Here is a 10,487-nt window from a genome sequence, read left to right as displayed (position 1 = left end):
TTGACTTTTTTCTAAGATCAACAACCAGGAATTTAATTTTAATTTAAAGAGGTGGATCAATTTTGTAAGATATTCCTCATTCTGCATTGAATTAAAATTAAATTATCTAAATTTCCAGCCATACGACCTTGTAAAAAATCTCATATATTCCACCTGGATATTTTTGGTAGTAAATATTGTAAATACTACGAGCCTCAAGGCTTATTTTCCATATAAATTCAATCGCGGTTAGAATTGAAATTTGACAAAACGGGGAATAAACGAATCAATGAAAAACTGCCATTACCACTTGAATAATCTGTTGTTTAAACAATAATTATTATTATATTGTATCGAGTTAAACACAGTTGCCTTATGGTGCGTTAAGGACTGATTAATTCACAGGAATGACTGAAGCTGGCAGCTATAGCATTATGGACATATTTACAGCGATTGGAATCGTTTTATCACATTATTTAACATTTTAAATGAGCCTTAAGATTTTTCCTCTGGCTGCTGTACAGCACCTTCAGCCACGGTCATTTGTTCCGTTTGGGCAGCTAGCCGTTCCTCCCTGCTCATTGCTAACAGCTGTCGCAATTTCGCCTAAAATGTTTATCAAATAATGACAATTTTGTTTCAATAACATATTTTTAATTGTTAAATTACCTGCAGGCTGTCGTTTTTCTGCTCCAGATCGTCCATAAAACTGTTTATCTGGTCCAGTTGTTCGTTCAGATCGTCAAACTCTGTGTCTGGGTTTATTTGAGGAACAGAGATTACCCTCTATGGTACAGAGTTATAAGAGTTAAACCTTCAGTTTCGTCCAGGTCTTCGCTTGCATCTGGACTTCCATCCTCGATGCCAGAAGACGAAGCCTCGTCTCGCTCGTCAGGGCTCTCCGACCCAGGATGCTCTTTGCTCGGCATACTTTTTTCCATCAAAACGAATTTTTTCCACTAAGGAGAGATTCCTGCTGAGTTGTTTAATGGTTTTAGCCAGGTAACATCTGTTTCGTAAAATTTAAAGCAGAGAAAAACAAGCAGCGGCGCAGTGGCCTTCGCGCCTGAGCACGAGTTTCGATCGAGCCACGCCCATCAAGTCGCATGATATTTGTAACAAAAAGAGCGCGAACCAAATGCGGGATGGTTTCGAAATCAATTTTATTAATTACTCTTGCTCCAAAGGGAAGTATAATTAAGAACATTGTGAACTTATAATTGGGCCCACTGTTTTCGCGGTAAAAATTCAAATAATTCATAATTAAGAGGTTTGTTTCTAAATTTTTAAATTGCTTTTTTTAAATTGTGTGAATTTATTAACTTTGAAAACTTGCATAAAACTTCAGAACCATGCAAAATATTACCAAAATCGTGTAAACGTTCAAAATTAAACTGTATGGGACAGATGAAATCGGGTAGCTATTTTACCGCCAGTTTTTGTTTGCATCGTAAATAAGAAAAATTGTCTTATAACTTTCCAATTTGGTATAAGCTTTGTAAAGACAGAGGGATAATCCCAGCTAATAATTTACAATTTAGATTAGTTTGAATAGGAGTCTCGCTTTTTATTTTGTCTGAAGCAATAATGTTTTACCGTGATAATTGATTTAGAGAAAAGTTCTTAGATGACGAATTATTTCAACGCAACTTCAACAAAGAATTTACTAACCACTTTAATTTTACTAGGGCTAAACAGACTCTTGAATTCCCAATTTTTGACAGTAAAAATTCGTAGTCCAACAATTTATATAAATCAGGGTGGAGAAAATGACATTCATTCAATAATATATTTTATTAATTTATTTATTTCCATAACATCGATTTGTTGTAAAAAGAACACCTCTTAGTAGGCTAGTTTCACGCTTAAATTTACGATTCCAGCTATTAGACTTAATCTAATATAATGTTTGAGCAAATTACAGCTATTCAATTTACTGCCTTGCTAATTCATAAATTGTCATTACAGTAAACGTTCTTTTGGTTAATTTGTAGCCAACTCACTCATATTTATCAATACAGAGTTAACAAATAATGCGAGTATTACTTGAGAGATCGTCATTTGTCTATAAAATAAAATATCGTGCGGCTAGAACCCCAACAGGTTAGCTAGTCTCTCATCTCTAATTCTATCAATCATTTCAAATTCCATTTACTTCTTCGGTGGTAAAAATTAAGATGGACATCAAAATAGAAAATAAACCTTGAGGCAGAATATTACTACACCAAGAATTGACCTACAAGTTCAGCCTATGAGATTATCAGTTCTTTGAGTTTGGCATTTCACCGTTTAAAAAAATAAAATCGAGCTTTCTCGATTTTTCATTTAGTGCCAGTTTTGTTTAGTTGTCGGCATTAGGAGTGTTGGCTGGTGCAGCGGGTTGATTCACACGGTTGTACACTGCCTGAATCAGATCCTTCTTCGGAGCTCTAGGAGAAAATGTCACTTTTTTCTCCAGCAGCCACTGCCTCAGTTCGTCGCACCTGAATCTGTCGACGCGTCTGCACTTGACGAACTCGGCCATGTTGACTTTCTTCATGGTCAGCACGGAGCTTTGGGCCTCCCTGGGTGGTCGCGCTCTGCCCAGGATTGAATTGCGGGCCGCCGCTCTCAGAGGAGTTTGCCGACTGCTGGACACCTCCCCAGTGCCGCTGGCAAACAGAGACCTCGTCTGCACCATCTGCACATGAAAATAACCAATTAGGGACATATTATCAGACAGGGTTTTCAATAAGTTGAATTTACACGACATTTTAAATTCATAATCCTATTAATTATTGCATTTCAGCTGGAGCAATTTTTTTGTCCAGAGTTTACGTTTTCCCGAAAATGATTTTCCGGTCGCGGGTACCACTCAGTCACGGGAAAATGTTCTAAAACTTTTCAGGAAGACCTGAAACGTTAAAATGATTTTTCTGGAAATCTAGGCTCGCTCGTCATTTAATGCAATTGTCTCAAAATATTTTAATTTGTAGTAAAAGGTGTCAAATTTTAATTTCTGACTAAAATTAATGATCTTTTTCTTGTTTCCCTTCCCTGGTGCATGTATCCAAATTTTAACATCGGTCAAATTTGGACGTTTATGGAAATAGGACGGGATTTTTGGCGTTGAAATTTGGGTTTGTCAGTTAAGCAGCTTAAATTTACCTTCATTAGACTCACTCCAGATATGACGTACAGGCAGTAAAAAGTGAAATACGCAATTTTTTATCCTTATTATTTATGATATCCACAATAAACTTCAATTATTAAGGTAAATTAGACATTTCAGGTATTTTACTAGCAATACAAATTTACTTTTAGTGAGTTCAAGAACTTAGTTCTTTCTGAAAGCCTTTCTTTGTTGTTGTTGGTTCAACTCGATAAATTTAATCTTTTAAGATTATTTATACTTTAAAAGCAATAATAATTCATTAGTAAGCTTGGTCTGAATTCGAAGAATACTTAAATAATAAAGCTGATCACCAAAGAGCAATAAATTAATTTAGGTTAAGAGTTATCATAGCAAATTCAACGGTCGGTAGTTTCCTTATCTCAAAGCTCACTCGATTTTTGACACGCTCGTCATGATCCACCTCCTTTATTGCATCACAAGAGGCCGTTATCAAGTAGTAATCTGTTTGTGTGCTTGCCTCTAATATCCAATTCAAATAAAAGATAATTGTTTTGTAGAGTTTCAGCAGAGGACCTGTGTTCAACAGTCTATCATTTAGGTTGTGATTGCAGTGACGAACTTTGAAAACTATCCATTTAAAAAAATGTACTGCACATGACAGTTTATCAAAAATAATATAATGGCTGTACTCCTGTCACATTAATTTAACATTTAAATTCAATTCCTGTGATTTAATACCGTGTCTAAAATCTAGAAGTAAGATCAGATGAACACAAAAATTTAATTCCTAAGCCTTGACACTGAAGTTTTACCCAATTAATGTAAAAATCGTAGCATGTCCCATCGAATTTAAACGAATTTCAAGGTTTAATCCTAAAAGATTTAAAGGCTCATTTCCTCTTCACCAAAAAATTTCAAGTAAAATTATTTATCACTTCTTGGTGATCTTTTAGCTTTTTCATGTGGTTGACAATTCAATTAATTCTCCACTAATGACATTTTTGTAAGTAAAAGGATAAATGATTTATACTTACATTCTTCCGAGACACTGGAGCAGGCCTAATGGGAACTACATTCTGGGCAGAGTTCTTTGGGTAGCTTGGAGAAATACTCGGGATGATCCTTGGCAATGCTGGAGCTGAATAAATAACAAATTCTGCACTATTAGACATGAGATATATTTATGACTAATGGAAAAGGATAAACTCGTAGACGCCATAAAATATAACACTGCTTTTAAATCTTGTCGCAGCTAATTTATTTAGTGTAAAGCACAATAAAGACCACTAACCTATTGGAATCAAGTTGCTTTGCATTGGAACTGCGCTTAGCAGCTGAGTGGAGCTGATCTCGAGCGACATGTCCTCTTGGGGCATCATCACATCAATCTGGTTGCTGACTGGCTGGGGCTCAATGTGTTCCGACAATCCGCTTGAATTCGACACTTGCGGCGGCACAGAAGATTCTGCACGTACTATAGCTTATTTTAGAGTGAGCAAACGGGTGTTTATGCATTGACAACTTACTGGGTTGTATTAGAGCAACTGGGTTGCAGATAGGAAGTGGCTGTGGTTTTGGATTGGTTGGAGGCATTTGCTGCTCAATGCTGAGATGGCTGCCCATCGCTTGGTCTCTCTTTATGGCTGCCACGATCTCGTCTATTACTTTTTCACAAAGCTCCTGCGAAAGAATGGTTTGAGGTTTCGTACTTTGAGAATATTGAATCGCTAAATTAACCAGATTTTGCCATCTCGGACATAAGGCAGAGAGTATTGAATCCCCAAACCGCTCAAATATCTCCCCAGAATGCTTTAACAATGCAAGCCAACCGGAATGGTTTTATTTAAAAGCTAAATTTATTTACAGCTTAAATATAGAGTACTTTCTAATCAATGAAACCACACCCGTACAAAAAAATACCTTTGAGTTATTGGCCTCTTGCTTGACCTCCGGTGAGAGGTTAACTTTCTTCTGTGACACCCAATTGAGGTTGAATCCACAGACAATAGGGCAAGTCTTCATCAAGGTGTGTATGAAAACTGTGAGCACAAGGTGCTGGTCAACGTTGCGGAAGAAGAGAGTCTCGTAGGGCCTCACGCAGATTGCAGGGTAAGTGTGCTCCTGTTAGGTAACAAGAGAACACAGTGTCAGTAAGAACAGGATGCTGGCATATTATGTTATTTGTGCTCACCCTGCTGTTGTCCGCCAGCCCTCTAACATCGTATTTCACGTTCAAGTAAGGGCCTGCTAACGAAGAATCAGCTCTGCCCTCGTCAGGCGGAGGCAACTTGTATCCATACTGAAAATATTTGCAAAGCGATTAAAATAAAAATAAATGCTACCAATTTAGCGAGTTACAAGGCGTCCTGGTCCCGGTACAAACGCCCAAATTTTCACTGTCGAATTGATTGTTGACCTTTTCTTGCAACAAGGAAATTCTCGTTTGGTTGTTGAAAGTTGCGCAATTTTACCGGGACCAGGACGAAGGGAACCTCCAGCAAAATAATGTACATAACTTTAATTCAGACTGTAATGAAACGAACTAACTAATTGAGAAAATTAACTGAATGAGTGTAATTAAAACTAGAATGGGCAGCAAAATAAGGAAAAATAAATTTGCATAGAAATATTTTTGTTTATGATTAAAGTACCAAAAATATTTTCAAATTATCGACCTATAATTAAGTAAGAATTGAATCATAATTCGTAACGCATCAGGAATGTTCTATAGGCCGATTTTGTGGGCACAACTTACCACTTCCTGCCACATTTTGGTGAAATCAGCATACGACTTTAAGGGAGATGTATCAGGAATGTGGTGAGAAACACTCATGACTCTCGCAGGCTTCATGCTACAAATTAAATATATAGTTAATAATATATTGACAACACCAAGAGACTGAGGACTAACCTCGGCAGAGTGTGGACCCACTCGAGGTCGACGCAGTTGTCAAACACCTGCCGCAATTTCCTGGCAAAGAAGTCACAAACTGATTGCGTGTCGTTCATCTCGAGATCACACGCTTGCAGCATTGGTAGCTTCACCTTTAAGGGTTGCAATAGGATCTGAGCTTCAGTGCCTAAAGCAAGAGTACAGATTCCATAATTATATTATTTCCAGGTTGTAAATCGCGAACAGTTAATTCGGCACAACAGCTCAAAATTATTAAGCAATTTTCAAAGAAAATTAGAAGGATTTCCTTCCACTGACATTTCAATTTTTGTTGAGCACCCTTTAAATTTATAATATGTTGTGAGGGTGTTCATGAACGAGAATAAGAGCACATCAGGGAATTTCATGAAAAATTTAACTTTAAAAGGCTCAAGAGGGTCTAACAATCCTGACAGCTCTTGACTTCAGCGGTAACTCCGAGCATGTTCCGAAAATACCAACCAATTTGGATATTCTCAATCTCCAACTGAGCTCTAAAATTCCTTTTATTCAACCTTTAGCCCTCCGAGTGTAGTTCCCCATCCTGAACAATTCCTGGCATGTGTAACATACATTTGGAGCAAAATTATTTATCCCATACTTAGACAAAATTTCGTAAAAAATTACGCAAATTGGAACAATTCATAAAAATTACGTTTTTGGCTGCATAAAATTTGATGCGTACTAACTTCATTAGAACTCTAGATATATTCTCAATTTTATAAGCCCAAAAAGAGGGTGCTTTTCCCAAACATCACCTCGGTACATATTCTCCAATGATTGAACAACATATTTTAATTATAATTTCCATCTAAACTGATTACAAATCATACTCACCATGAATACTCAATAAGAACTTGATTGCTGGGATTCCAATGACCATGGTGAGGAAGTCCTCGTTGTAGACCAGCAAGTTCAAATCAACCCTGTTCCAATCTGGCGACAGCCTGCCCACAATTGCGAACTCAAGCAAGGCTTTGAATGTCTTGTCTGACAGCTCCACGTTACGTTGCGACTGAAAATCAATATTTAGGCAGGGTTTTCAACAAGTTTTTAGAGTAATTAGTAACTAATAGAAAAGGGTTAACACCCAGAAGTGAAAATTAAAAGTAGGTTATCAAAAAATGCTATGAAAGAAATTGGGGCTTACCACAGAGATGCCAAATGAGGCGAGGATGGTGTGCGGGTTTCCCAAGGCAGCGAATGTCTTGGAGCACACGATGGTCACTTTGTTGCTTGGCACCATGGGCATGGCCAAGAAATGCGAGCACTCTCTCACCAACGACCTGTAATCAAAACAATCCAGTTCATAAACCGCATGAATTTAAGATCCCAATTCCAGGCTTGTATAAAACCAGCATTATTTATTTAAATGCAGTGATTAGTTAAAGTTTAAATTTAACCATTGCTCTTGCAGGCAATGTTGTTTGCACCTCGGTTTTCAATAATTTTTTAATTACTAGCTCATGACCTTGACTTGAAAAGTTTTCAGAGAGAAATGTTTGGAAAAATTGAGGCAGCAAATTGCAATTTAAAAGAAAAATCCGCACATAGAGGAAATTTAGACCACTCCGACCGCAAATTTTAGATTTTCACAGGGGAAATAAGGAATAAAATCAGTTCTTGCATTTCTTGCGCAAGAAATTTGTTAAAATTGAGTGGTGAAAACAGTTAAAAACCAGGTGGTAAGCAAATAATGCAACCCTGCTCAATTCCAATTAAAGATTTGATTTCTTTTTTCATATTCATTTTCTCTCAAAAGCCATTTTTGCTGGGTTTTCTAAATTAAAATGTTGCCCTCTGACTCAACAACTGATCCTCAACTTGAAATAAAATCATTGTGGGTAAATGCTGGCTGATCGGTAAAAATGATATTAAAAATTAACAAGAGAAATGGAGATTTCAATTCAAATCAGTGCTCAGCACTTGCATTTTAAATTGAAATGAAACAATCAATAATACATTTTGTTCAAAGGTCAAATAACTGATGTTCGCATCATTCAAACCTGCATTTCGCAACCCGCCAATGGCTGGGCAGGTCTTGGTAGAAACTGTCCTTTGGAGGTGCATCTACGTTGCACAAAAATGCAGTCAACTCATTCCTGGGCGGGATCTTGGTGGTGAACGCAAAGCTCCTGATGCTCGGACTGATCGAGTGGTTGTTCATCTTGACGTTTTCCATTGTTTGATCCTTTAGCTACTTCTGTTAACAAATTTCCTGATTAAAATTATCTCTAATAATATAAATATATTGACCAGAATCTACACAATAGACATTATACATAGTTATTAATTTATTCTAATTAACATAATTGTTTGGCGTGATTATGCAAAAAAACTCCCTACTTACGTGTGTAGAATGAATTTTGCTTACATACATAATGTACACATATTATGTAATACATACATCTTACATTTTAAAAGCAAAATTATTTAAATAACACAGTAAATAATATCATTCCGATTTGATTAAAGAACTATGTATGTTATGCATAACGTTTGTACGGTATGTAGATACATAATTTAGTGTTTCCCCGATCCCCAAATCAGTAAAAATAATCAAATATTCACCTCTACGTATCTATGACAAATAATCCTTGACAGGATGACAGGGCTAATTTGTATCTGACTGACAATGTGCGTTCTGGTTCTGGCGTTCGTTGACGTCTGGTCTCTAGTCAAAAAGTCATCTTCAGTTGAACGAGAGCTGCGCCGCGAAATTCCTCCAGCTTCACCATCCCCCGCAGTCAAAATTAAATTATGTATTCTTCAGACGAGGCGAGCTGTTTTCGTTTCCAGACTCCCGTTCCCCTCCCACATTCCCCAATTTCCCCATTAGACGCAATAATAGCCAGGATAATACTAGCCGATCCAGATCTATGCTTGTTGTTGTTGTTGCGTCGGAGAAACCAATCTTTAGGAAGGGGAAATGGATTAGCCTCTGCCTCTATGCTCTCCACTTTTCGGGATTTTGGTGACCGCAAAGCGGAAGAACAAAACAGTAAACAACAGTGAAACTGCGCGCTGCGGAGTGAAGCTCGACTACTTGTTGATGCTTGAAGGAGTTATTATTTTATTTTTTTTACAACGTCTTTTATCTGTGCTGCGCTCATTGCCTCGCTGTGTTTTACGCACTACCTATTTGAAGCCATATTTTTTCTCGATTATTTTGATCTAGAATGATGATGCGCTCGTAATTGGAGCAGGCCCTGAAAAAATTGAAAATCAGAGTAAAATACAGGAAAACTCGGCTGATTTGAAGAACTTCTCGATTTTTTGTGTGTAAATAAATAGTTCTTTCAAGCTGCCAAACTATTAAAAAGCGTAAACAAAATTAATATTATTTAATATTAAAACGCAACATTAATTTTTAAGGGGAGGGAGGGAGCGAAAAATTCCATTGTTGCAATACCTTGCAAAGCAGTATGTAATAATTAAATAATTAATGACTACACTTGAAATTTTGGCTCACGTTACTCCTTGCTGTGCGATGGAAACTGTGCCGCGCAACAGTTTTCCAATGCGGGTCGCATGCGTTCCTCCAGCTCTCGACGAGTTGGAGAAGCAAGGAAATGGACGCGCTTCTCTGAAATTACATTTAATTCACGTACCATGAGCTGCAGTTAGTTATTGTACACGCGTTACTCTAACTCGTGTCAGTCTCCTAAAACTGCAAAATAATTCCTGAAAATCAAACTAGAGGTTCTAATTAAAATTATTTCCAAATTAGCCTATTTAAAAATGAGTGCTAGTTAAATTTGGAAAAATTTTCTTCAACTTAAAATAATAGTTAACTTTTTTGGCCTAAAATCCGTGTTAAATTTCAATTTATTGGCTAAACACATTTTAATGCAACTTGAAAAGTACAAAAAATGTCAAGACGTAAAAAGTAAGGCCTTGAAATGATTAAAGTGGAATGATACTGGGCAACAATCGAAAATTATTTAAATTGTTGGATGCCCTAAACAATTGACCGATAAACAATTTGTTCAACAATTTGCAATAGTAAAAAAATGACCTTCCTACAATAAAAATTCAAATTTTGTAAATTTTCTCCCAAATTTCGAGTGCTTGAACATATTTTCTTGGCATATTCCGATTCCTCTCGACGAGATCTGTCCAACGGCGTATGCCACTTATTGGGGAAACTCTTGGTTTTGAAATTAAATCGTGTTCCAAGTAAGCCCTTACCATTTTGAAAAGCACGCTAACTTTCCAGCCAATTTTCTCAAAAAATTACAGCGCTTCTTAGGTCAATTTAGGCTTTAACTGAATCCTAAGGGTACGAGTTTATCCATTGGCAACAAGCATTTTCCAGGCTTTTCCAGTATCATTCCTCTTTAATTAGATCAGACTTGTTGCATCCCAAAAATTGAAAAAGCTTCTCAAACAATAAAAAATACGATTGCTTACCGTCTGTTGAATGCTCCACGTGCAGATCCTTTGGGGAATGAAGGAAAT

At 36.9% G+C, this 10,487-nt stretch overlaps 2 protein-coding genes across 4 annotated transcripts; both read right to left on the bottom strand.

Annotated features, from left to right (window-relative positions):
• Positions 1 to 282: 282 nt before the first annotated feature.
• LOC135938263 (bublin coiled-coil protein-like) lies at positions 283 to 1,009 on the bottom strand. The gene is made up of 3 exons (XM_065481831.1): positions 794 to 1,009; positions 649 to 734; positions 283 to 585 (listed from the first exon to the last, which is right to left on the bottom strand). Exons 1-3 carry the CDS (start codon positions 918 to 920, stop codon positions 475 to 477), a joined length of 324 nt encoding a protein of 107 aa, XP_065337903.1. The 5' UTR covers positions 921 to 1,009; the 3' UTR covers positions 283 to 474.
• A 754-nt stretch (positions 1,010 to 1,763) lies between these two features.
• Positions 1,764 to 10,357, bottom strand: LOC135939171 (uncharacterized). 3 transcript variants are annotated; one of them, XM_065483398.1, is made up of 12 exons: positions 8,598 to 10,357; positions 8,033 to 8,229; positions 7,177 to 7,312; positions 6,864 to 7,041; positions 6,006 to 6,174; positions 5,850 to 5,946; positions 5,286 to 5,393; positions 5,015 to 5,215; positions 4,621 to 4,774; positions 4,386 to 4,574; positions 4,129 to 4,250; positions 1,764 to 2,659 (listed from the first exon to the last, which is right to left on the bottom strand). In XM_065483398.1, the coding sequence occupies exons 2-12, from the start codon at positions 8,206 to 8,208 to the stop codon at positions 2,321 to 2,323; spliced, it is 1,869 nt and encodes a 622-aa protein (XP_065339470.1). In that variant the 5' UTR covers positions 8,209 to 8,229; positions 8,598 to 10,357; the 3' UTR covers positions 1,764 to 2,320. The 3 variants fall into 3 exon arrangements, with proteins under 3 accessions (XP_065339470.1, XP_065339472.1, XP_065339471.1); XM_065483400.1 differs by having other exon boundaries at positions 4,129 to 4,232; positions 8,033 to 10,357; XM_065483399.1 differs by having other exon boundaries at positions 4,386 to 4,568; positions 8,033 to 10,357.
• Between the last annotated feature and the right edge of the window lie 130 nt (positions 10,358 to 10,487).

This window comes from Cloeon dipterum, chromosome 3, assembly GCF_949628265.1.
Source record: "Cloeon dipterum chromosome 3, ieCloDipt1.1, whole genome shotgun sequence".
In the NCBI taxonomy this organism is placed as follows: Eukaryota; Metazoa; Arthropoda; class Insecta; order Ephemeroptera; family Baetidae; genus Cloeon; species Cloeon dipterum.
The sequence above is the reverse complement of the archived record's forward strand: the minus strand, read 5'-3'. Positions and strand labels throughout refer to the sequence as shown.

Bases quoted from the DNA above. Each gene is read 5' to 3' on its own strand.
- LOC135938263 (XM_065481831.1), bottom strand. From the start codon at position 920: ATGGAAAAAAGTATGCCGAGCAAAGAGCATCCTGGGTCGGAGAGCCCT. The intron at 735-793 runs GTTTAACTCTTA...AAATAAACCCAG, and splicing joins AGACCTGGACGAAACTGAAG to ACACAGAGTTTGACGATCTG. The intron at 586-648 runs GTAATTTAACAA...TAAACATTTTAG, and splicing joins AGAAAAACGACAGCCTGCAG to GCGAAATTGCGACAGCTGTT.
- LOC135939171 (XM_065483398.1), bottom strand. From the start codon at position 8,208: ATGGAAAACGTCAAGATGAACAACCACTCGATCAGTCCGAGCATCAGG. The intron at 6,175-6,863 runs GTGAGTATGATT...CTCTTGCTTTAG, and splicing joins GTTCTTATTGAGTATTCATG to GCACTGAAGCTCAGATCCTA. The intron at 4,251-4,385 runs GTTAGTGGTCTT...CTAATAGTGCAG, and splicing joins AAGCAACTTGATTCCAATAG to AATTTGTTATTTATTCAGCT.